The sequence below is a fragment of the Sinohyriopsis cumingii genome, chromosome 3 (assembly GCF_028554795.1).
Source record: "Sinohyriopsis cumingii isolate HCF-2022 chromosome 3, ASM2855479v2, whole genome shotgun sequence".
In the NCBI taxonomy this organism is placed as follows: domain Eukaryota; kingdom Metazoa; phylum Mollusca; class Bivalvia; order Unionida; family Unionidae; genus Sinohyriopsis; species Sinohyriopsis cumingii.
In genome coordinates, this window is record NC_142963.1 from 48,001,552 (window position 1) to 48,029,443 (window position 27,892).

A 27,892-nucleotide genomic window follows, 5' to 3' on the forward strand; every position below is an offset into this window, starting at 1 on the left:
GGACCAATTGTACCAGGGTATTTCCCTTCTGTCTCCTACAGCTCCTCTGGTCCCTTAAAGCTTCCTGTCCGAACACACACAAGGACATTAGTATATTCCTCTAGCTATCTAGTCTCACACTAAACAACAATCTATCATCAGATAAGCCATTACCTTCTTTGGTCACGCATTCGTGCACATCGAAATACCCATACTTTCTGGTATGGTATACACAGTATCAACTGCTTATCATGCATATATCAATAGATTTCATCACATCGGTATATATAGATTCTCAATCTTATTATACAGAACACTATCACATAATCAGACGCATTTCTGTACATTACACTTCTACAAAGTGTGCACAGATATCCACATATCCATGCGCTGATATATCCTTATACATTATACTCCTACAAAGTATACACAAATAGTCAAATACCCCTCTTAACTAATGTTGCACACTACAACCAATTTACAAAGTTATAACTCAATTCAACATTTGCAAATCTAGAATATCACATGAATAAATGCACGAGGTTACTGCGAATTAACCAAATAGCGAGTTACAATATTAATTTTTTACATAAACATTGCTCATATCTCAAACTATGCATGTAGATCAAACACAACAAATGAATCAAACCCTAGAAATGGTAATTCTACGTACTAACGATTCTAGTAATGAAGTATACATACTGCACATAATTAAAGTACAATTACCTTGCCGTAATAGATTGCGACAATCGAGCAAATGAGTCACTGACCTGTCCGAAGCTCCTTTGAATTCCCAGAATAACAATGTTTCCCGCCAATTTCGAATGACGTTGGAGTAGCTTATAACTTCCTTATGTAATTCCCGCAAGATGGTTTAGCGAGTACTGACGCTTAGTTTCAAGACACTAGATTTAAACTTGCGATTCCAATGGCGGCCACGCCTTGCTCAATTCCGAGTGGATGTCGATTCACCCATTCTACATAATTAGCAGACATTGCCCCTTCCCCGGCAGTCTGTCAAGGGTGGATTTACGACCCCCACTTGATGTTCCTTTGAGCCCAACACCAGCAATTCATGCCACTTACCTGTGAATTGCACGCAGACAAATAAGGCGCCAGTAACAAGTTCATATGGCCATGTTATATATAACTGGCTTCCCATCCGTCCTTTTGATGTCGGCTTACACTATCGTAACATAAGCCGGCCGGCCAGCTGTGTACACATCGCTTTGACACTCATTGTTCGCAAGGCTGACACTCGCAACATTTATGAAGCGAATAATTAGCCTCAGGGTCTAGCATATACATGTTGCAATCTGGCTATTGTTCCTTATCTATAACGTGACACTGTAAGAAACTAGAAACACAAAGAAATGAAATCATACATAAAATCACTAATAAGTTAGGATATTTTGAAGAGTCTTGCCTCTTATACACACATCTGATTAATGATAAAAACCTGTTTAAGGATGTAACAGGTTTTATACTCTTATCAATTGAAACTAGGCGCCAACATGTTTGGATAACTGAAATTTAATTAAATAACTAATAGTATAATGAACTTTACTTCTGGAAAAAAAACATCTATAGATGTGCTAGCATCAAAAGCCCTAGAACCCATGTTTTTCGTCACGTCCGCGTAAGGAAAACTCTCAATCCTTCACATGGGAAAAGCCAAAAAGTGTGTGCTATCATAAAAAGAACTCATGTTTTCCATCACGTCCGTGTGATGAATATTTTTATATCCCCCTCATGGGAAAAGCCACTAGGTGAGCTATCTTGAAAAGATCCCATGAGGTGGAGTATCTTTTTGATTACTACATAGTCACCTTTGCCACCTATATCCCAACACGACCTCTGAACTACAGCAGATGCTTTTTCCCAATAATACCAGAAACAGGACTATCTAAATAACCAAGCCATCCATAAGATGAGCACTCAAAGGATAGGTTACATGGAGGAGGTCTGTAAGTGGCATTCAAATTTTGCACCATTCTAAAAATTTCCAGTATCCAATTTTAATTCAAATTTCGCAATGCTTCCATAACAGAAAAACTGCCTAAACTGCGAACTATTTATAAGAGAACTCGTGTTTTCCATCACGTCCGTGGCTTTAATAATTTCAATCCGTGTTTTGGCTCTGAAGTGCACAGCACAAATAATACAATACTTACAATAAAGCAATGTAATTGGACAACAATATGCTAAAGCATATCGATCAACTCCATCCTAAATAACCAAACACAGGACATGCACTCGCCAAACGGAACACAAAGCATTTAGACACCTTATTATTTTCAACACTAAATATTTTTATTAGGCTTAGATAAGGAAAACAATTAGTACATATTTGATCTAGATAATGCTGTCCGAAAAACAAAGGGTACACTATAGAACCAAGCATTCATTATTTCCACATCACAAGGACAAAATTACTTTGGCAAAGTCATTCATTTATAATCAACAATGGCAATTGAGGGAGAATATACACCCCCACCCCCCGATTCAATAGTTCTAAGGGGGAATAGTACTATTCTAAGTTCTAAGCAAGGTAGGATATAAATCAGGCCCACTGCCAACATAGGCTAAGGGAAGAGAGTATAACCACCCAAGCTTTTAGCGGGATAACTAAAAATTCTTCAGTTTGGTGAACAAAACAAAGAATACCCTGCGGACATTAATTATATTATAAAATCATTATTATTCTTATTTAACAACAATACAACTAACACAAAATGGGAGGACAAGGAAACTCTGCATCACATCGCATATTTGGAAAACCAGGGTGTCACTTCTAAGTCCTAACCAGCTATGTGCTGGGATGATGCTAACAGGTGTCAACAGGTACTTTAAGGACTTGCACATCTTCAGCTGCAGAGATATGCGAGTTATTTATTAATTTCATGTGTATAAGTTATAACTATTGTACTACCACGTTTTATTTTTATATATTTTCTATGTAGCTTTGGCTTACGTAGTTGTATGCAAAATTTTTTTATTGTTTATGACTTAACAAGAGATTTATATTAGCAATAAATAGTTGCATTTTTAAGAAACGTTTAGTACCGTAGGATTCTTGTCGGGCACGGTTAGGTTCACTTCTGAACTTGTATATGGTTTTACAATTACTGTGCCGATAATATAATCTGTATAGCTTATCGTATATAACATCATTACGTTTTATTATATATGCCCTTGTCATGCATAGTACAGGGTGGTAGATGTATTTTCAGCTGAGCGATCGGAGTTGCAGCTGTATAGCTGACCAGAGTGATCGGCGTGGTCGGACTGACCAGAGTGATCAGAGTTATCGGAATGATCGGAATCGTCGTGGTACAAGCTGTAGAGCTAACCATAGGAATTGACTGTAGCAGCTGTGAAGCTGAACTATAGCAGCCGTAGAGCTGTGTAAAGTGTTGCTGGTCCAGTAGCAGGTGATCGGTCGTTGCTGACCGAGATTAGTGGGCGCTGTTTGCTTGATTGGCCAACCTAGAATACTGACTACTTGATTGACCAGTGTGTCTGGCAGCCAAGCGTGATGGTGACGGAGTGTCTAACTCCATGCATGTGACATTGTAGCCGTGGGCTAACCCTTGGGGTTTGCAATACCCATTGTGTTTTGGGGACTGTAGAGATATTTTTTACATCTGTTCCTTTGTTTTCATCATTTCTCACTATCTGAGTGAATACTTGTTTACTATACAAGTAAAATAGCACAGTTTTTACTATTTGAGTAAAACATTGTTCTTTCGTTGTGAAATCACTGAATTATTCACCCCTTGTGCTTCTACTGTGTAAAGTCATTTATTTGTATTTTTATTATTTAGTTCGTGCGGATTATGTTAATCGATCCAATATTTGGATATTATATACGCACGCATTAATCAAAATTATATTCTTATTCATGTCATGCATCATTAAACATTGTATCTGTGTCACCATCAGAAGTGTTCTGTTGTAAATCCGAAATCCCACCCGGTTATCGTGTTACACTGGTTTAGTTAGAATTGTAATACGTTTTGAAATCCTTCTTTCTCAAGATAATATGAGGCTAATCAAATCTGAGCAGAAATCCTTCAAAAACATGCATTGAAGCTGATACCTTTGCTGTGTAAAATAACTAATGTCTGTGCCCGTCACATTAAAAGGGTTAATGGTCACTTACAAAAATCAAAAGAATATTGATTATTTTGCGTTTAATATAACGTGTTGAAATTTAATTTCATAAACTCTCACATTGTCTCATTTCCATTGGAGTACCAGCTGTCGAAGTAAACTCGGCAGCAACGGGAGTCAAGGCATAGCATTAGCAGGGACCCCAAATTCCCTTTAAACAACTTGCTTTATTGGTAGGGAGTTGCAGGATTCAGTTTGTTGAAGAAAGCAGAATTTTTTGCTAAGCGACTGCAATTAATACTGCAAAGAAAGAGCACTTTTCCTTGATGTTTATATTCATTAATTTCACATTTGGATAATCACATAGTTTTCCCGAAATTAACTAATTTCAACATGTACTATTGTAAATCAAGAAATCTGGGGCACATGCTTCGAGCCTAATAACTTTCGCTTGTAATTATGAGGTTAGGATCATGGGTCATATAAATATAATAGATAATGTTTAAGTTTAATTTCATCCAATCTCAAATCAAGTATTCCAATTGTTATAATTCAGGCTGTTTTATATTTGTTTATTCAAACAAAATTGATAATATAAATCCCGCTTCACTTTTCCTCTGAACGCCTACAAGCGATAGGCATTAATTTCATTATGGTTAAAGATGCACCATTCAAGTCGAACACACGATACGACTAATGGTCACAAAAATTCTCACACCTTTGGGCTAATCAGATTAAAGAGACGATGGATGTAACACAGTGGTCCCTAGGTGCACAGATTGGTAGTTGTATCAAACCACGTTGGCCATAAAAAGACGTTTGTTTTGTATCTGTTACGGATGTACGTGTCAATAATCAGCAATTCATATAACACCTTTGACTACCCAAAGGGCACATACTCCAACTATATAATACCTAGAAAAATAAGCAACCCGCCCGCAAAGAACCTTAGGCTTATAAAATAAGTTTGGAACAACTTTCCTGACGCTATGCATCATTTATTCATTCATATTTGATGATAACATTGTTATCGATGAGCATGTGTGCGTGGAAGCTAATTTTATTCGCGTGCATTGCTGCGGTAACACCATCGAAGCCGGTGAGTTCATAAGCGAAATGTCAAAAAAGTACTCAACAGTCTTCAATGAACAATATATTTATCTGTCTATTTAAGTCTTGTAGATATCATTATTGTTTTCAAACCCCATAATGTTAAAGGGAGAGAACATCAAAAATCGACAAAGAAATTATTTTCTAATTCATCGAATTCACACACACGGATTTCCGATAAAAATTCAATTATAATATATGTGTGTGTGTGCGTGAGAGAGAGAGAGAGAGAGAGAGAGAACCCATGAGCTGAACGTGAAATCATGTACAGTTGAACGAAAAGAGTGTTACTGATAAGAAAATATTAGGTTAAGTCAAAAAAGCTGTAGCTCCTTTATGGTCATTTCAGAATTTCAACGATATATAATGGAAATAATCAAGGACTCGACATAAGTGTTTTAACATTGGAATGTAAAAGTATTATAACATTGGAATGTAAATGTTCTAACAATGGAATGTAAAACGCTCAGTTTTTCCGGCTCTAAGTTAAATATAATAAATTAGTATTTTGTTTTATTACCGCGATACACATTGAGGTAAAATATACCAAAATGTGGATTAAAAATAACTTCTGCTAGCACACAGACTGGTAACAAACAATTCCACATGTAAGTAAATGACATGCCAGTGGAAAAGTGTTTGATGTTCTTAACTCAGTGAAGTCTTGTCTTGAATATTCTTTTACTTCAAGCAATGAAGAAGTAAAGGTCGTGACCGTTGCATGGTGTGATTTGTTTCGATCTCCATATCTGTGGGTTATATGGTCAGTACATGTTTTAGTCAGTCTAGAAAGAACATCGTTCAGCGGCAGGGACCAAGAATACATTTAATCTTCCTTGAAAATACTTCGGAGACTGGATATAGCATGCATCCATGAGTGAAAGCGATTGTTGTTAATGGATTGAACAACACTAAATTTGCAAACATGCCTTACAATTTAGCTAAATTCATTTAACTTTGAGTGCAATGTATGAAAGTGTTCTAAACTACAGATAGCAATTCGAGCAATATGCTTTATAAAGCACTTCACTCAATATGCCGAATAAGGCACTTCACTTAATATGCTTTATAAAGCACTTCACTCAATATGCCTTATAAAGCACTTCACTCAATATGCCTTATAACGCACTTCACTCAATATGCCTTATAACGCACTTCACTCAATATGCCTAATAAAGCACTTCACTCAGTATGCTTTATAAAGCACTTCACTCAGTATGCCTTATAAAGCACTTCACTCAAAATGCCTTATAAAGCATTTCACTCAATATGATTTATAAAGCACTTCACTCAACAACTTGAGTTTTCGAGGTATGTAATGATAATTATTTGTTGAAATAAAAGCCTGCCATGGAACAGATAAAAAAAGAAAGTTGAAAAATGTGATATTTTGTTCATACAAAAATGAAACAGTTATAGTCTAATCCAGTTATATCAAAATCACTTCAATCATTTCGACTTTTATATTTTATAAAAACAAATTGGCTAATACATTGAATAATAAAAGAGTCCTAGCTTATTTTGTAATTCAACCTTCACTGTCCATTCAAGACATGTTTTCTTATGTCATGTGTGTTGGGAGTAGAAAGGTTTCATTGCGCTCATTATCGTAATTGAAATTCATTTTCTTGTTTCTCTCTTTAAAATAACTTTTTCAAGACCCATCATAGGGGACTCAAAGGCAAGAGAAACAAAGTAGGCAACCACATATGAGATCGCAAGATTCCCTACGAACAGGAACACCTGAAAAGAAGAGAAACAGTGCTTTAATAGTATCTGTGTGTGTCTGTGTGCATCCATCGACCCTGCAAAAAACTGAAACCCTACTAACGAGATTTTTGTACTTTAAACAAATTCAAATTTTGAAGATATTTTCCACTTCCTACAAGGTTCTGTACTACATCCACTTTGATGTACTCTACATTTTTGTAAAATTATGGCTCTAACGTAATAGTTTTATTCATAACATCGGCATTTGTCTTTTGTACATATATTCTAAACTTCTTGTGTCTGTGTATGTATGAACCAAAACCGTGATATCAACATGTGCTTTTCACGTCTTGGTCCACGGGTTGTTTTTAAAATTAGTTGCTAGATTGACTGGATTAGATTAACCTTTGACCTTTTGTCTTTTTCATCATGATCCATACCAATGAAGCAGTCTCAATGGATGATGAAATAACTGATGCCAGGACCTCACCATATCATCATCAACAAATCGTTTACCACTACGTATGTTCCAAGTACAACTTTGTTTTGTTTAAAGTTATGAAATGGATGTTAAACATTTATTTCTAACCCAGGCTTTGTGACTGAGAAAATAATGCATGCCTTCTTCCACTCAGCCAATGGTCTGCCTGCTATCTATCAGGTGTAAGTGATTTTGTACTTGCTTAAAATTTAACACTGTACAATATCGAGTTGGCTTTTTCCTAGTAACAGTAATGTTAACGTTGAAATTTGTCTTTTGTCATTTTCAGTTGCAGTAGATGTGCTTTATAGGTGATTTGTACTTACCAAGATCTCTAACAGATTTCATCACACACACGCACACACACACACTTAACACACACACACACACACACACACACACACACATATATATATATATATATATATATATATATATATATATATATATATATATATATATATATATATATATATATATATATATATATATATATATATATTAGGGCCCTTTTTGTTGAGGGGTAGAGTTGCTAAATGTTTAATAAAAGAGGTATAAATAAGTTTCTCTAGAGTACCTCAATCATTATTAGTTATTAGCTAACGTGTATTGGGTTTGCCTTGTGGAATGTCAGTATTGTATAGAAGAATGTTGTGCCAGTCGCTTTATTAAGTACGATGCCGCAGTTGTTATGCGTGGATGTTAGTCAACGAATAACTTTTCACATCCACCAACTTGAATATTCTAAAATTATGTAATTTTACGGAAAATTGTACGGTCATAGTACACTTTTCTACTTTATTTAACGTATGAGGGTCTCACTTAACAAAGATTTATTTAACTTTCATTTCCACAATTTTGTTTGGTATACATTTATAATGGGGTTCAAAAAGTAGAGATTTGCTGATTTTCTCTCACTATTGGAGATGGTTGGGTGTGAAAGTAAATAGCTAAAATAATCCGAAGAAATGTTTGTCATGCAAATGCCCTATTGACACAATTTCTCTGTCCGCTTACGAACACAGAAATATATACAAATCGATGATTGCATTGCATTATGTTGATATGGATGTTTTTTCATATGGATGTTTTTTCATCTACCATAGTTCTTGCAAGCACATGCAAATTGTCCAATATTGTTTACTGCTCAATTTACATAAATCTGAGAATTACTGATTAAAAACGGAGTGGGTTGCAATTGCAAAATTATATTTTTATTTAACAGAGACTAGTGTCCCTGTTCCTGACTATCGAAGTAAAATACATACCAGCAAAATATCAGTGAGATGCAAGGTTGTCCTCAGAGATTCAAATCTGACGTAGAGGACGATTGGGTGCACAAGGTACGTGCAATAGGTGAGTCTGCTCAGTGGTATAAAGGCTCGCCAAGACAAAATGGAGTTAATTATTCCTGAAACATATCAAATATGTTATTTTATTTCATTTTCAGGCTATTGATTAACCTAGATCACGGTCATTTTGATTATACCAACGTGGGAAAATGATTATTTACCATGTATTATTCTTCTTTCCCTTTCGCGATATTCGTTCATACTTGTTCAATAATCAGCGTACGCCGAACCTCTAATTTTATCTCTTTTTCCTCCTTTGCACGGGAATGGGATAAATCGTTTTAAGAGTAAGCTTTTCTGTAAGATTCATCGGCAATTAGAAAAATGAAGAACAGAGATGTGTTCATGGAACACGGATGCCCGAATGATGTGCTTGAAATGACCTAAACGCAAAACTTAACTAAGGTAGGACGGACGGACGGATGGACGGACAAGGATAGCATTTTATTCTCCTTGTACTATTTTGGTTGGACATAAAGCTCATCATTCACGGACAAAATTAAAAGCTACACGGAGGCAATACCTTAGCTAAGTGACGTAGGGCAAATACATTACAAATCATGCTAAGTTTTCCCATTTGTTATGCACAAGTCCTTTTCACAGATGCTAATATTCGTATGACTGGTCTCCATGTCAACCATGATCAATGTAAGCGAAGTACGTGTAAAATACAAAGATTATTGGTCACCTTATCACCACAACTCAAGTACAAGATGCAATCACCTGATCGCGTAAATCAAACTCAAGTCCAGGCTTTCTTGACCCAAGATCGATCAACTTCTTCGGGTGAATCTTGATTCGAACTCGTGTAAAACGGTTCTTAATATCGACTCGAGACAAGACAATGTGCATATATAAACAGCAGCATCTCATCGAACTGCAAACACTAATTAATACGATTATACGATTATAGGGGGAGAGATACTTAGAGATATTTTTTTATTATATAAATGTAATGCAAATCTAATTTACACGTACTTCGCTTATAAGTATATATATATACTAAAAAGATAAATATTAAAATTTAGATTATGCGTGCAATAAAATTTATAAGGAAGTTTACGTTCCGATGGAAAGTTGTAGAATAAGGAGAAAGATTACCTTGGCATAAGTGAGAAGATCACTATCGTCGTTGGAGTTTGGAAAAGTACTTTTCGAGATACAACAGCTTCGGAAATTTGTTCAATTATATCATTAAAGAACAAACCCTTAAACAATTCGTATGACACTGATAATATTTTCATGTCGATTCCTCCCCAAAACGATGTTTTTTTGTAAAATACCACCCCTACCAATTTTCAACACTTCTTCCAACAAGATTCGGGAGATAAATAAAACAGTCTGCTGACTTAAACGCGATCAGGTTAGTCACCCGTAGGTATTACAGTTTGAAGTGTGTAATAATTAGTGAATTCATAACATAGTTTCTATGATCAGAAACGATTAATATTTACGAATTAGAAAATAATTAATGAAGAATATTAATATTGGAGCAAATAACGAAAGATTGTTAACCTGTTCAAGAAAACAAATATTTCACTTATACAAAAACCGTTTCGCCCCCTTACAATTAGAACAAAAGTATTCAAGAGGACCGCTTAATTTAATTATAACTATCATATTTTGCCAGATTCCTATACAACTCAACTGATATCGGCGTCTTTTTCCCTCAAGTTGTATTTAAACATGATTACATGGTAAGAAATTGTACGCTCACTTTTAAATTGACAGATCCTAGCGATGAAAGGATCTGTTTGATATCTGTTTTTAAATCATGTGCACATGTTTCCCAAAATCATTGAGTTTAATGAAATACTATTTACGCTAGAATCTGTAAATAAAGACGAATGTATGCTGGGTTGGGCTTCTCTAATCTCATCGAGACCCCATGACTCAAAGAGAACCCACGACGTAATTAGAAGGAACTTTCCAACAAATTCAATATGGTCTTCATAACACGTGCCCGTCTCAGAATTACGTTCTTCATTTCACCGTATCGATACATCCCGGTATTCTTTCGATCAGACTTTAACCAGCTGACTTCCCTAGTTGGACAAGTATCAATAATGACTCGCACTCAGAACAATGTATGAATCATGATTCGCACTCACAACAATGTATTAATCATAATTCGCACTCACAACAAGGTATCATCAACCATGATTCGCACTCACATCAAAGTATAAATCACGATTCGCATTCACAACAAGGTATAAATTATGATTCGAACTCACGTCAAGGTATAAATCATGATTCGCACTCACAACAAGGTATAAATCATCATTCGCACTCACAACAAGGTATAAATCATGATTCGTACTCAAATCAGTGTATTGGTCATCATTCGCACTCACATCAAGGTATAAATCATGATTCGCACTCACAACAAAGCATAAATCATGATTCGCATTCACAACAATGTATAAATCATGATTCGCGCTCACAACAAGGTATAAATCATGATTCGCTCTCACAACAAGGTATAAATCATGATCCGCACTCACAGTAAGGTATAAATCATTATTCGCACTCACAACAAGGCATAACCCATGATTGGCACTCACATCAGGGTATTGATCATGATTCGCACTCACATCAAGGTATAAATCATGATTCGCACTCACAACAACGTATAAATCATCATTCGCACTCACAGCAAGGAATAAATCATTATTTGCACTCACAACAATGTATAAATCAGGACTTGCACTCACAACAAGGTATAAATCATGATTCGCACTCACAGCAAGGTATTAATCATGATTCGCAATCACAACAAGGTATAAATCATGATTCGCACTCACATTCAAGGTACAAATCATCATTCGCACTCACAACAAGGTATGAATCATGATTCGCACTCACAACAAGGTATAAATCATGATTCGCACTCACATCAGGGTATTGGTCATGATTCCCACTCACATCAACGTATAAATCATGATTCGCACTCACACCAAGGTATAAGTCATGTTTCGCACTCACAACAAGGTATAAATCATGATTCGCACTCACAACAAGGTATAAATCATGATTCGCACTAAGAACAATGTATAAATCATGATTCGCACTCACAACAAGGTATAAATCATGATTCGCACTCACATCAAGGTATAAATCATTATTCGCACTCACAACAAGGTATAAATCATCATTCGCAATCACAACAATGTATAAATAATGATTCGCACTCACATCAAGGTATAAATCATGTATAAATCGTGATTCGCACTCACAACAAGGTATACACCATGCTTCGCACTCACAACAAGGTATAAATCATGATTCGCAGTCACATCAGGGTATTGGTCATGATTCGCACTCACAAAAAGGTATAAATCATCATTCGGACTCACAACCAGGTATGAATCATGATTTGCACTCACAACAAGGTAAAAATCATGATTCGCACTCAAGACAAGGTCTAAATCATAATTCGCACTCACAACAAGGTATAAATCATTATTCGCACTCACATCAGGATATTAATCATGATTCGCACTCACATCGAAGTATCAATCACGATTCGCATTCACAACAAGGTATAAATCATGATTCGCACTCACAACAAGGTATAAATCATGATTCGCGCTCACAGCAAGGTATTGGTCATGACTGGCACTCGAATCAAGGTACAAATCATGATTCGCACTAACAACAAGGTATAAATAATGATTCCCACTCACAACAAGGTATAAATGATGATTGGCACCCACAACAAGGTATAAATCATTATTCGCACTCACATCAAGGTATTGGTCATGATTCGCACTCACATCAATTTATAAATAATGATTTGCACTCACGACAATGTATCATCAATCATGATTCGCACTCACATCAAGGTATAAATGATGATTCGCACTAAGAACAATGTATAAATCATGATTCGCACTCACAACAAGGTATAAATCATGATTCCCACTCGCAATAATGTATAAATCATGATTCGCACTCACATCAAGGTATAAATCACTATTCGCACTCACAACAAGGTATAAATCATCATTCGCAATCACAACAATGTATAAATAATGATTCGCACTCACATCAAGGTATAAATCATTATTCGCACTCACAACAATGTATAAATCGTGATTCGCACTCACAACAAGGTATACACCATGCTTCGCACTCACAACAAGGTATAAATCATGATTCGCAGTCACATCAGGGTATTGGTCATGATTCGCACTCACAAAAAGGTATAAATCATCATTCGCACTCACAACAAGGTATGAATCATCATTTGCACTCACAACAAGGCAAAAATCATGATTCGCACTCAAGACAAGGTCTAAATCATGATTCGCACTCACACCAAGGTATAAATCATGGTTCGCTCTCACATCAGGGTATTGGTCATGATTCGCACTCACATCAAGGTATAAATCATGATTCGCACTCATATCAAGGTATGAATCATGATTCGCATTCACAACAAGGTATAAATCATGATTCGCACTCACAACAAGGTATCAATCATGACTCGCACTCACAACAAGGTATCAAACCTGATTCGCAAAAACAGCAAGGTATAAATCATGATTCGCACTCACAACAAGATATAAATCATGATTCGCACTCACAACAAGGTATAAATCATGATTCGCACTCACAACAAGATATAAGTCATGATTTGCACTCACACCAATGTATAAATCTTGATTCGCACTCACAACAAGGTATAAATCATTATTCGCACACACAACAAGGTATAAATCATTATTGGCACTCACAACAAGGTATGAATCATGATTCGCACTCACAACAAGGTATAAATCAGGATTCGCACTCACAACAATGTATAAATCATTATTCGCACACACAACAAGGTATAAATCATGATTCGCACTCACAACAAGGTGTCAAACCTGATTCGCACTAACAGCTAGGTATAAATCATGATTCGCACTCACAACAAGGTGTAAATCAGGATTCGCACTCACACCAAGGTATAAATCATGATTCGCACTCACAACAAGGTATAAATCATTATTCCCACACACAACAAGGTATAAATCATTATTGGCACTCACAACAAGGTATAAATCATGATTCGCAATCACAGCAAGGTATAAATCATGATTCGCACTCACAACAAGGTATAAATCAGGATTCGCACTCACAACAATGTATAAATCATTATTCGCACACACAACAAGGTATAAGTCATGATTCGCATTCACACCAAGGTATAAATCATGATTCGCATTCACAACAAGGTATAAATCACGATTCGCACTCACAACAAGGTACAAATCAGTATTCGCACTCACACCAATGTATCAATCATGTTTCGCAATCACAGCAAGGTGTAAATCATGATTCGCACTCACAACAATGTATAAATGAGGATTCGCACTCCCAACAATGTGTAAATCGTGATTCGCACTCACAACAAAGTATAAATCATGATTCGCACTCACAACAAGGTATAACTCATGACTGGCACTCACATCAGGGTATTGGTCATGAATCGCACTCACATCAATGTATAAATCATGATTCGCACTGACAACAAGGTATGAATCATGATTTGCACTCACAACAGGGTATTGGTCATGATTCGCACTCACATCAGGGTATAAATCATGATTCGCACTGACAACAAGGTGTCATGAATTATGATTCGAAGTCACATCAAAGTATCAATCACGATTCGCATTCACAACAAGGTATAAATCATGATTCGCACTCACTACAAGGTATAAATCATAATTCGCACTCACAGGAATGTATAAATCATGATTTGCACTTACAACAATGATTAAATCATGATTCGCACTCTCAAGAAGGTATAAATCATCATTTGCACTCAGAGCAAGGTATACATCATGATTCACACTCACAACAAGGTATAAATCATGATTTGCACTCACATCAGGGTATTGGTCATGATTCGCACTGACATCAATGTATAAATCATGATTCGAACACACAACGAGTTAAAAATCCTGACTGGCACTCACAACAAGGTATAAATCATTATTTGCACTCACATCAGTTTATTGGTCATGATTCGCACTCACATCAAGGTATAAATCATGATTTGCACCCACAACAAGGTAGCATCAATCTTCATTCGCACTCACTTCAAAGTGTCAATCACGATTGGCATTCACAACAAAGTATAAATCATGATTCTCACTCACAGCAAGATAAACATCGTGATTCGCACTCACGGCAAGGTATAAATCATGATTCGCACTCACAACAACGTATAAAACATGATTCGCACACACATCAGGACATTGGTCATGATTCACACTCACATCAAGGTATAAATCATGATTCGCACTCACACCAAGGTGTACATCATTATTCGCACTCACATCAGGGTTTTGGTCATGATTCGCACTCACATCAATTTCTAAATCATGATTCGCATTAACAACAAGGTATGAATCATGATTCGCACTCACAAGAAGGTATAAATCATGATTCGCAATCACAGCAAGGTATACATCATGATTAGCACTCACATCAAGGTATTAATCATGATTCGCACTCACAACAATGTATATATCATGATTCGCACTCACAACAAGGTATAAATCATGATTCGCACTCACAACAAGGTATAAGTCATGATTCGCATTTACACCAAGGTATAAATCATGATTCGCACTCACAACAAGGTATAAATCATTATTCGGACACACAGCAAGGTATAAATCATTATTCGCACTCACAACAAAGTATCAATCATGATTCCCAATCACAGCAAGGTATAAATCATGATTCGCACTCACAACAATGTATAAATCAGGATTCGCACTCACAACAATGTATAAATCTTGATTCGCACTCACAACAAGGTATAAATCATGATTCGCACTCACAACAAGGTATAACTCATGATTGACACTCACATCAGGGTGTTGGTCATGATTCGCTCTCACATGAATGTATAAATCATGATTCGCACTCAGAACAAGGTATGAATCATGATTCGCACTCACAATAATGTATAAATCATGATTCGCACTGACAACTAGGTATAAATGATGATTCGCACTGACAACAAGGTATAAATCATGACTCGCACTCAGAACAATCTGTAAATCATGATTCGCACTCACAGCAAAGTATACATCATGATTCGCACTCACATCAAGGTATTAATCATGATACTCACTCACAACAAGGTATAAATCATTATTCGCACTCACAGCAAGGTATAAATCATGATTCGCACTCACAACAAGGTATAAATCATTATTCGCACACACAACAAGGTATGAATCATTATTCGCACTCACAACAAGGTATCAATCATGATTTGCAATCACAGGAAGGTATACATCATGATTCGCACTCACAACAATGTATAAATCAGGATTCGCACTCACAATAATGTATAAATCGTGATTCGCACTCACAACAAGGTATAAATCATGATTCGCACTCACAACAAGGTATAACTCATGACTGGCACTCACATCAGGGTGTTTGTCATGATTCGCACTCACATCAATGTATAAATCATGATTCGCACTCACAGCAAGGTATTGGTCATGATTGGCACTCGCATCAAGGTACAAATCATGATTCGCACTAACAACAAGATATAAATAATGATTCGCACTCACAACAAAGTATAAATGATGATTGGCACCCACAACAAGGTACAAATCATGATCCGCACTCACAACAAGGTATAAATCATTATTCGCACTCACAACAAGGCATAACTCATGATTCGCACTCACATCAGGGTATTGGTCATGATTCGCACTCGCATCAAGGTATAAATCATGATTCGCACTCACAACAACGTATAAATCATCATTCGCACTCACAGCAAGGTATAAATCATTATTCGCACTCACAACAATGTATAAATCATGATTCGCACTCACATCAATGTATAAATCATGATTCGCATTGACAACAAGGTACCATCAATTATGATTCGCAGTCACATCAAAGTATCAATCACGATTCTCATTCACAACAAGGTATAAATCATGATTCGCACTCAAAACAATGTGTGAATCATGATTCGCACTCACAACAATGTATAAATCATGATTCGCACTCACATCAAGGTATAAATCATTATTCGCACTCACAACTTGGTATAAATCATCATTCGCAATCACAACAATGTATAAATAATGATTCGCACTCACATCAGGGTATAAATCATTATTCGCACTCACAACAACGTATAAATCGTGATTCGCACTCACAACTAGGTATACACCATGCTTCGCATTCACAATAAATGTATAAATCATGATTCGAACTCACGTCAAGGTATCAATTATGATTCGCACTCACATCAAGGTATAAATCATGTATAAATCATGATTCGCACTCACATCAAGGTATAAATGATGATTCGCACTAAGAACAATGTATAAATCATGATTCGCACTCACAACAAGGTATAAATCATGATTCCCACTCGCAATAATGTATAAATCATGATTCGCACTCACATCAAGGTATAAATCACTATTCGCACTCACAACAAGGTATAAATCATCATTCGCACTCACAACAAGGTATAAATCATGATTCGCACTCAAATCAGTGTATTGGTCATCATTCGCACTCACATCAAGGTAAAAATCATGATTCGCACTCACAACAAAGCATAAATCATGATTCGCATTCACAACAATGTATAAATCATGATTCGCCCTCACAACAAGGTATAAATCATGATTCGCACTCACAACAAGGTATAAATCATGATCCGCACTCACAACAAGGTATAAATCATTATTCGCACTCACAACAAGGCATAACTCATGATTCGCACTCACATCAGGGTATTGGTCATGATTCGCACTCGCATCAAGGTATAAATCATGATTCGCACTCACAACAACGTATAAATCATCATTCGCACTCACAGCAAGGTATAAATCATTATTCGCACTCACAACAATGTATAAATCATGATTCGCACTCACATCAATGTATAAATCATGATTCGCATTGACAACAAGGTACCATCAATTATGATTCGCAGTCACATCAAAGTATCAATCACGATTCTCATTCACAACAAGGTATAAATCATGATTCGCACTCAAAACAATGTGTGAATCATGATTCGCACTCACAACAATGTATAAATCATGATTCGCACTCACAGCAAGGTATACATCATGATTCGCACTCACGGCAAGGTATAACTCATGATTCGCACTCACAACAACGTATAAAACATGATTCGCACTCACATCAGGGCATTGGTCATGATTCACACTCACAACAAGGTATAAATCATGATTCGCACTCACAACAAGTTATGAATCATGATTGGCACTCACAACAAGGTATAAATTATGATTTGCACTCACATCAGGGTATTGGTCATGATTCGCACTCACATCAAGGTATAAATCATGATTCGCACTCACAACAAGGTATCATCAATCTTGATTTGCACTCACATCAAAGTATCAATCGCAATTCGCATTCACAACAAGGTATAGATCACGATTCGCACCCACAACAAGGGATAAATCATGATTCGCACTCACAACAATGTATAAATCATGATTCGCACTCACAGCAAGGTATACATCATGATTCGCACTCACGGCAAGGTATAACTCATGATTCGCACTCACAACAACGTATAAAATATGATTCGCACTCACATCAGGGCATTGGTCATGATTCACACTCACGTCAAGGTATGAATCATGATTCACACTCACACCAAGGTGTAGATCATTATTCGCACTCACATCAGGGTTTTGGTCATGATTCGCACTCACTTCAATTTCTAAATCATGATTCGCACTCACAACAAGGCATACATCATGATTCGCATTCACAACAAGGTATAAATCATGATTCGCACTGACAACAAGGTATAAATCATGACTCGCACTCACAACAAGGTATAAATCATGATTCGCACTTACAGCAAGGTATACATCATGATTCGCACTCACATGAAGGTATTGATCATGATTCGCACTCACAACAAGGTATACAACATTATTCGCACTCACAACAAGGTATAAATCATGATTCGCACTCACATCAAGGTATAAATCATGATTCACACTCACAACAAGGTATAAATCATGATTCGCACTCACAACAAGGTATAAATCATGATTCGCACTCACATTAGGGTATTGATCATGATTCGCACTCACAGCAAGATATCAAATATTATTCACACTCAAAACAAAACTGCACTTGCAAAAAAACGTCTGATTTGAGATCGAGTGATTGAAATCCCCATGTACGTGAATCAAGGTTTATCATAAGGCAAACGTTATAAATGACTCATTCGGTTTGAGCTTTTCTCAAGCCAGATCCGGTCAGTAGAAAGGTGGGTGTAGTGATCAGATGAATATAGATCCTAGCATATGCTGGCACAAAGTGATTTAACCATGGCCACATAGGTACAAACCAAATAGTTTTATTATTTAGTTGTAGGTTTTATCATCTACTGACTATCTCAGTATTTCAGCTTATTCCGACCTTTTTTGGGATTGCCCGTAATGCAATTACTTACCCCCGTTCCCAGAGGCACATGCAATAACAACCCATGCCACACCTATCCCCCAGGCTGTACGGAACGTAGCGGTGTATACCGAAGCAAGCTCACGACTGAGGGTGTGTGTGTTGTCAGGGTTGTATATTCCGTAGAGGACTGTCAAACACAGACCCGTCGCCACGGTCCAGCCAAGTAGATTCAGCAGCTGTAATAATAATAATAATAATAACAATAATAATAATTCATTCATTCATTCACCGATTCCCTCTATCCTCTTGGACCTAGTCCAGTCGGGTTCTCAATATTCCCTCTGAAATGTTATAGGTCATCAAATCCAATAATAATCGAATAATTCCAACAAGAGTTCTATTTCTGATTGTATGAGATTAGAAAACACCACTGCAATTATATTTACAACAAAATCAACAAGCAATATATAGTTGACGCTGAAAGTGCAACGAATGATAACAAACATTGTCATTGTTAAATCATGTGAAATCTCCCCTAGAAAGACGGAAAAATCCGACGAAGAAAAGCAAAACTGGAACACGAGCAAAAAGGTGTATTTTGAAAGAGCGAAACAAAACAAAACTTCGTTCGTAAATTTGTATAAAGTCATTTCTGCCACAAATCCAGCAAGTTAAAAAAAAAATCTCATTCGGCTCAATAACATAAACAAAACTACATTTTGTGGCAAGTTTTCTCTTTTTGACCTTCATTATGAAAGCTTTGTCCTCGCAAGCCTACCTTGCTTATTTTCAGTCTACAGTCGGTTCTATATAGTATGTAGCCTGTAATTAGACCGATTATATAAGGACCCATCCTGCAATACGGCTTGATGTACAGCTTTGCGAAAACGTCATTGTCATCTCTGAAATTACATATAATATTAAATCAAATTTGGAACAAAACTACTCTCACAAATTCGTGTTTTTGCGACATGGAGTTCACTTTATTATTAAATACGAAATACAAGAGCCTCGTAACATTCCAGCTTAAATACCGTGTAACAAATTTAATAACTCTTGGGGCTGCAACTCTTGTAAATGTGAGCATCAGTTTGTAGTATCCTTTGAATGTTTTCTTATATATAATACACATTATCTTTTTTCCGAAATCCACGTTCCCACTTAATCCTTTCCATGACATGTCGTGGTCGTCGTGGTTTGACGACGTCGTGGTTTGCCGACGTCGTGGCTTGTAGTGGATGGATTAAGTTGCATTGCTCCAGTTAGGAGTCACGACAATATCTTTATGTAATGGTGGCTCAGCTGCTTTACATAGTGCAGGTTGCTCTTTTTAAGTTGTACACAATGCCATTTAACATTCAAATACTTTCCCACTAAAACGAAAATGACATACATAAATTGCAAAAGGTTAAAGATTTCTGAACGAAGAATGCTGAGACAATTTAGGTTTTTCACAAAATATACAAAGTTTAATTATAATAATTTTAAAATGAGAGAGAGAGGGGGGGGGAGGGAGGGAGGGAGAAAGAGATATTCTGCTTTAAAGAAAAACAAAGAAAAAGAAATCACATGTTAAGTATTAGCTTATTTCGTTTTTGCCGTAGCTTTTAAATTGTTTGTTTAACATGTTCCCACACGATGACATATACATAGCGCTATCCAAATTCAACTACTGCTAGACCAAACTGTTTAGTACTTGCGACCCAAATATACATATCCATGCGACACATTTTGTCAGGAACTAGACACGTATTTACTTTTACCATTTACTTACTGCTTTTACGCAGGCTCTGCGAGCCAGGTGATGTTGCATTCTATAAATAACAGCTTAATAAAACAAAATACTTAGGATTGCTGGTTGGGTAATCTGATGAGTTTACACGTAATATTTCAAAATGGACAGGTGAAAGTGAGATAACGGTGACACGAGAGAGAGAGAGAGAGATGATAAATGTCTATTTTTCATCGTGCAATGTATACTAACCCGGCTAGACCACCGAAATGAGGAACATCTGGAGGGTAATTATGGTCGTAGGAAATCAATCCTGGTGGTACAGTCGTGGCAGCAAGGAAAATTATACAAACCACAGTACCGGCTACAGGAGAGCTGTAATGACAACATAGTCAATCATAGAAGAAAAATTAGTAATATATAATAGCAACATTCATGACACCATTTTGTGCAGGGTACATGTTAGTCTTTCCAACATTATGACACCGTTTCCCTTAATAATAAAAAATGTTGACATTGTAACATCAGACAAAATAGGTTAAATCGATTTTATCTTCTCACTTTCTGGTGAAGTTGTTTGTCAGTTAAATATTATCTAAAGCACGAACGTTAAAATATTCTCTTCTTCAGTATAATGGCATCTCATACGGTTCATAACTTACGTGAAAGTTGAATCAGTCATCATTTCCTTCTCTCGGGTCATATAATATAGTTTACTTCCGATATCACATTAATATATAGGTAATCTAGTACGTAAGGTAATTGGTATATATGACTGTAATTTTTTCATTTAAACTTCACTATGCCATTATAAGTGTTCTTTTCAAATAAGTTTGTAGGGATTATATATGGCTAAAACGAGGTCTACACTACAGGAATTGGTGTGCCCAAATTGTGCAAATTAGGATATATGGGTATTCGGTGTTCATAGTGTCCCAACTGCAAATTCGGATTTGTAGTCTTAGTGGCTTTAAATTCATAGCAAAGAAAAAAAGAACTTGGAACAAACACATGGATTTTCGGCAAACATGCCCAAACATAAGGACCAACACACATTTTTATAGAGAAGGGTATGGTGTGATAGGATTACTAGCACTCGTACTTACAACAAAAAAAAACCCACACCTACCCACGCTTCCTGAGCAACATATATCATTAAAACAAACGCACTCTTACAGACAAGCAAACACCCTTTCAGATCAATACACATCCTTAAATATCAACATTACTTCTTAGAAACCAGCACTGATGCCTAGAACGAAACATCCAACCTTATAAATAAATGTATGGACATGATACGATGGTGAATGGCATGTTATGGTGACCAAACCCCGTACTTACAGACCAACACACATCCGTAAAACAAATTCACTCTTACCGACCTACATACACACTTGGAGCTCAGTCCATGTACTTAAAGAATAACACTCACCGTTACAAGCCAATGCTCGTTCCTAAAAGCGAACACCCACCTTTACAAACAAATGCACAAAAGTTATGGGGAGGGGTTCGGTATGATACGGTGACCAACACACATTGTTAAATACAAACACTCATCTTTACAAACAAACATCCATAAAATATTAAGATGGCAAACATCATGAGTTTGTTCTTTCGTGATCGAATTGAAATGGCGCTGAAAAGAACCATAAGGTTGGCGGTGTACGTAAACAAATTGTGTTTACAGGAATTACAACTCTTGATTCTCCGTTTCGCATACCCCTTTTCACCACACTCTAAGACTCGTTTCAGATTCCATTGTGGTTCGATGTAAATCATTCTGACAAATATGTGCGCCTCTGTTCATTTTTATGACCCAATTAATCTTGACGCACACAGGAATAGAATACATTGGGTGTCAAGTAATTTCTTTGAGAATTGCCAACAAAACTCGTGAAAAATCGTATGCAAAAACTCGAATCATATCGGGAGAAAACGGAAGGAAAATAGTTTTATCACTTAGCCAGTCGGAGGACGTTTCGTCTAGTCAATAGACGTGTGTCATGCGCCATGCAGTCAGAATTCCGGGACGCATGTTGCGTGACACAGTCAGAGTTTAAAATAGCATTTATACAAACAATAACAACACAATACGATACAATACAGTACAGTGCCCCACAGAAATGTACCGAAAGCACAATCGCTGAACCGAAGATTAACACCAATGCTTGGTGTGGGCCTGCAATTGCTCTTTATGCCAATAATGATACCACCAGCGTTACCAGTACATTTGATCTACTCCATTCGACTCTCTCCGAGTTTCTGTTCGGTAAATATCATTTCTTACGATAACTCTCCACAAAATGAAATTCAACGCTTCACCTGATGGATTGGCAAATATAAATGACCTGGAATTCCAATGGTTGCCAAAATATGAATCTGTATCAATACCTGTCAGATCTACTTACTATAAGTAGATCTTGAACTTAACCAGATTGCCCACCAGGTAGTTTCAATATCATTAAAACGAAAGTTAATCTCAAGTCCCAATCTTACGGCCCTTTAAAGGGCCATTCCAATTCGATCGTGAAAAGAACAAACCTATTACAATTGCCAACTTTATTGAGTTTATGTGTGTGTTTGTTTGTAAGAACAAGTGTTAGTTTCTAATGATGTATGTTTGTCAAAATTTCGAGTAACAGTCATCTTACCAAAACATATCCGGCCTTATATAAGGACTGATGTTGGTAGTGATAGGAGTTCGTCTTTAAAGACCTGCCTTGGTATGCAAGAGTGTGCTTTGGTCTCTAAGAGTATGTTTGTTCGCCTATACGAGTGTTTTGCATGTAATAGTGTATGTTAGTCTTAAGTGTGAATACTTGTCTGTATTGATGCGTGTATGCCTATTTCTGAGTTTTTTGTCTGTTATTAGGTGTGTTCGTCCCTTTCTGTGTGTTTGTCTGTACTCAAGTGTATGTTCCCTTCACCTCCACATCTCACAACTCTGTGCATAAAATGGACCATAATGGAGGCACCTACACCCCGCTCTCTTACTATCAACGTGTTATATTAGTGTAAGAGCTAGATGAATTAGTTTGTTTGACTTTTCCCTTTAAAATCAAAAACGCACTCAAAATCAAAGCTGAACATCGCTAGACCAGTACTGGGGGGGGGGGGGGGGGGCATTTGAAAAATCATTGAAGTTTCTGTATCACTCAGACGAAGTACAAGCAAAAACAGTTTCGTTTGCTTAGAGTTGTGCTTGGCTTCTTGCCATACAAGCCAACGCGAAATTTCATTCTTGCCACTTATGAATTACAGATTAATTTCTTAGTGCTGCAGGCATTATTTTACTGAAAACATATTTTACTATAGACTATAGTCTTAGCCATTAGCAATACCCTCAGATTGTTTTAAATCTTAATGTAATTGCAAACGCAAAATATATAGGGTGGGGGATGACAAATATTTTACTATTGACTATTGTCTTAAACATAAACAATATTGTTAAAGAGATTATATTGCAGATGCTGACAATATCCATTTGTGTTACGTGTCAAAGTCAAAAATAGGGAAAACAAATTCAGAAACTGACTTGAAATCTTGCTAAACTAATGTTCCAGGGGTGACTTTGAGATCAGTAAACATGTTTGATGTAAAAGAATGTGTGCCGAAGTCTAATGCTGTGATATATAAAGGATGATGTCCCTTCAGTACAAGCCTCGTTGTTTACCAATAAACATGTAATTCTTACAGTGTTCATATAAAAAGGCCCTTGCTGCAAACCTTGACGGTTCGATTTCGAAACATATTTGTTTGTAGCAAAAATTATTTCTAGACAAATTAAGAACCAACTCACTGCGTAGAGACTGACCACTACAAACTAAATCTACTCCATGATCCAAATATGTTCCTTAGTACTGATATATATATATATATATATATATATATATATATATATATATATATATATATATATATATATATATGCATTGAGTTATCTCCAGTTATGTTAATATTATGATATTTTAGTTTCAGGTTCCCACTTATTAAACGATTCGTCACATCCTGTCCATTTTACGACTGCGTTCATTTGTTTACCATTCTTCAGTTTCGTTTTCGAAATCGTTTCAAATTGTATATAAATCGTCTTGTTTGCCGTATACAGAAAACGCTAGTTGGTAAAATATATCTCCATATCCTTCTTCACTCGCCTGTTCCATTCTGTACGCGACTGAATCTCCTTAAATTTCTTGCCTGATTTTAATATTTCCACAAAAAGTTAGGATTGTCTCACATAGCAAAGATTTCTTTGTATTTCGACATTCTAAATATTTCACCAATGCTAAATTTAGAAGTTTCCAATACATCAGCTGTTAGGTAACTGAATAAAATGCATTCTTTTTGGTTACAATTCGACGTCCGCCATAAAGCACTCATGAACTTCGCTAAAGACGTGTGTGTAGAAAACCTTTACTCGCTTGCCTGTGTAATGTGTAAATATGAAAATTCAGCATATTTTTTTTTTGTGTTCCGTTTAATTTGTTTCCAGATTTAATAGATTGATATAAGCAACTGGACTTCAGAACCGAAGCTAAGTTGTCTTAAAGTACTGGTCTTTCTCTTGAATGCGAAAATCTCCAATTTTAGTTATTTAAAATGGTACAAAAACATCCAGAGAATACTTTTGGCCTATTAATTTTCTTAAGGTGTTATCAGCAATCTAACATGCTGATCTACATTTGTTATTATTATTATTATTATCATTATTATTATTAATGTTTTATTCTACACTTTCTAAGATACGAAGGATTTCAAATTTATGTCAAATCTCGTCACTCGTATGTTTGACTCTGTAACGGTTTATTCAAATACCGAATCACGTTGTGCTGCTTTCAATCTAAGATTGTTCTTTGTAAATTCTATACATTTTGATTCAGTTGTTGCAAAGTAAGCTTGCAAAATTTACGTGATTTTGAGTTGTACTGCAAAGAGTCAGTCAAATAATAATTTTTATATTTGCTCACACCAAATACATAATTTATTTATTTAAAAAATAATTTGGAAATTTTCTTACACAAAATACATTATTTATTCTTCATACAGTCCTTTTATACCCATCCTGCTTTTAATTGTATGGTGCTTATCTAAATGTTATCCTGAGGTTTATCTAGATGTTATCCCGAGCTTTATCTAAATGTTATCCTGAGGTTTATCTAGATGTTATCCTGATATATATAGATGTTATCCTGAGCTTTATCTAAATGTTATTCTGAGGTTTATCTAGACGTTATCCTGAGCTTTATCTAAAGGTTATCCTGAGATTTATCTAGATGTTATCCTGAGCTTTATCTAAATGTTATCCTGAGATTTATATAGATGTTTCCTGAGCTTTATCTTAATGTTATCCTGAGATTTATCTAGATGTTATCCTGATATTTATCTAGATGTTATCCTGAGCTTTATCTCAATATTATCCTGAGATTTATCTAGAAGTTATCCTGATATTTATATAGATGTTATCCTAAGCTTTATCTAAATGTTATCCTGAGATTTATCTAGACGATATTCTGAGCTTTATTTAAATGTTTGCCTGAGATTTATTATGTTAATCAGTCTTCCCTAAAGCTTTGTAGTATATCTTTTTAAAGTTTGAAATATAAAGATCCACATTTCTGCTTTGTTATGTAATTGTTCAACAGAAATTACTCTGACCACAATTTTATTCCTTCCACACGTTTTAACACGTTTTAACAAATACATATTATCTATGGACATTTTTGCTTTCATGTTTGGCTTATTAAATATTTCTGTCAGCTCTTTGGAGACTGTTGAATCAAATGTAAGACAGTTTTGCGCCATTATTTATAAATGCGTAAAAAGTGTTTTGTGCCAAATACTTTTAAATCGTGATTTTCACTATTGTTTTATAATGATCGCGTTTCAAAATGCGGGATTGTAAAAAAGCAAAATAACATAAGTAATAAATGGTTGATCACTCATATTTGAACTCCGTTTTGGTGTCAAACTTCCCGTTTTTATACAAGATATATATAGATGCTTGAATATACTTACATATACAGTGGAATCAAAATTAGAGGGCTGAGAACAAAGAACTGCATATCATTGGCGAGATACCAACTCCAGGACATGCACTAAAACAAATTGCAATAGTAGAACGCAGATCAGATACAGATGGAGTCAGATGAAGATAACGTTATTGCGTTAAGACGCATTTTCTTAAATTTGATGAGCTATTTTCGAAAAATCCATGATCGTGTATGCAATATTCGAATCGGAGGAATAACCTTGTCTTAATCTTCATATAGTTTTCTAATTTTCATAACATTGCCCTTTTCTTTAAGTATTTTTCATTCAGGCTACTAAAAAGAAGTCTGACTCATCTGTGCTGAGAGATAGGTTTGTTCTGCGAAAGCAAGAATGGAACCTAAGACTAAAATTGAAGTTGGTGATAAATGTGTACTTTATATGTTTATATTTTTCAAGGCTTCATACAAAGCTTAGTTGAAATCTTGTTGTCCTCGAAAGATCTGGTCTATTCACTGACCCTAAATTGGGTCAAGATACAAATTAAGTGAAGTAATTAAGGACAATCAGAGTACATCTTATCAAAGATCGTCTTGAAAGCTCTTTCCCAAGATTTGGGGTCTCATTTTTGCCTTACAGTGATAATGGCAGTAAGCATGGGACAGACATCGGAAATGATAATATTGTGTAATTCCTTAGGTAAAATAGAGAAATTTGCAAGACGATAAAACAATGAGACTAAATAGTGCACATTTATTTATCAGTGTTCAGGATCATTTTCCATCCTTCACTACTAAGACTGTAAATCTAATGTTACATTAAGAGCCCTATATTTCGTGGCATAATGTCTCATTCTGCGAGAATTTTTTTACTTTATTCCGGTCTCTTGATATAGTATAAAAATAGGTTCTCCCCTTTAAACGCTTACTTTTCGAAGCATCATGATACTCTCTCAGACGACAAATCACATGT

The 27,892-nt window shown here is 35.9% G+C and overlaps 1 protein-coding gene across 1 annotated transcript in view; it reads right to left on the minus strand.

The window, feature by feature from the left end:
• Positions 1-5,525: 5,525 nt before the first annotated feature.
• Positions 5,526-27,892, minus strand: part of LOC149802811 (nose resistant to fluoxetine protein 6-like) — a 34,555-nt gene continuing 12,188 nt past the window's right edge. Inside the window, exons 10-15 of the mRNA XM_089951318.1 lie at positions 26,948-27,027; positions 21,185-21,307; positions 19,979-20,102; positions 19,250-19,436; positions 8,665-8,807; positions 5,526-6,948 (exon numbers count right to left, since the gene is read on the minus strand). Of these exons, the coding sequence (XP_089807444.1) occupies positions 6,826-6,948; positions 8,665-8,807; positions 19,250-19,436; positions 19,979-20,102; positions 21,185-21,307; positions 26,948-27,027 (780 nt within the window). The 3' untranslated portion in view covers positions 5,526-6,825. The remainder of the gene's footprint in view (positions 6,949-8,664; positions 8,808-19,249; positions 19,437-19,978; positions 20,103-21,184; positions 21,308-26,947; positions 27,028-27,892) is intronic.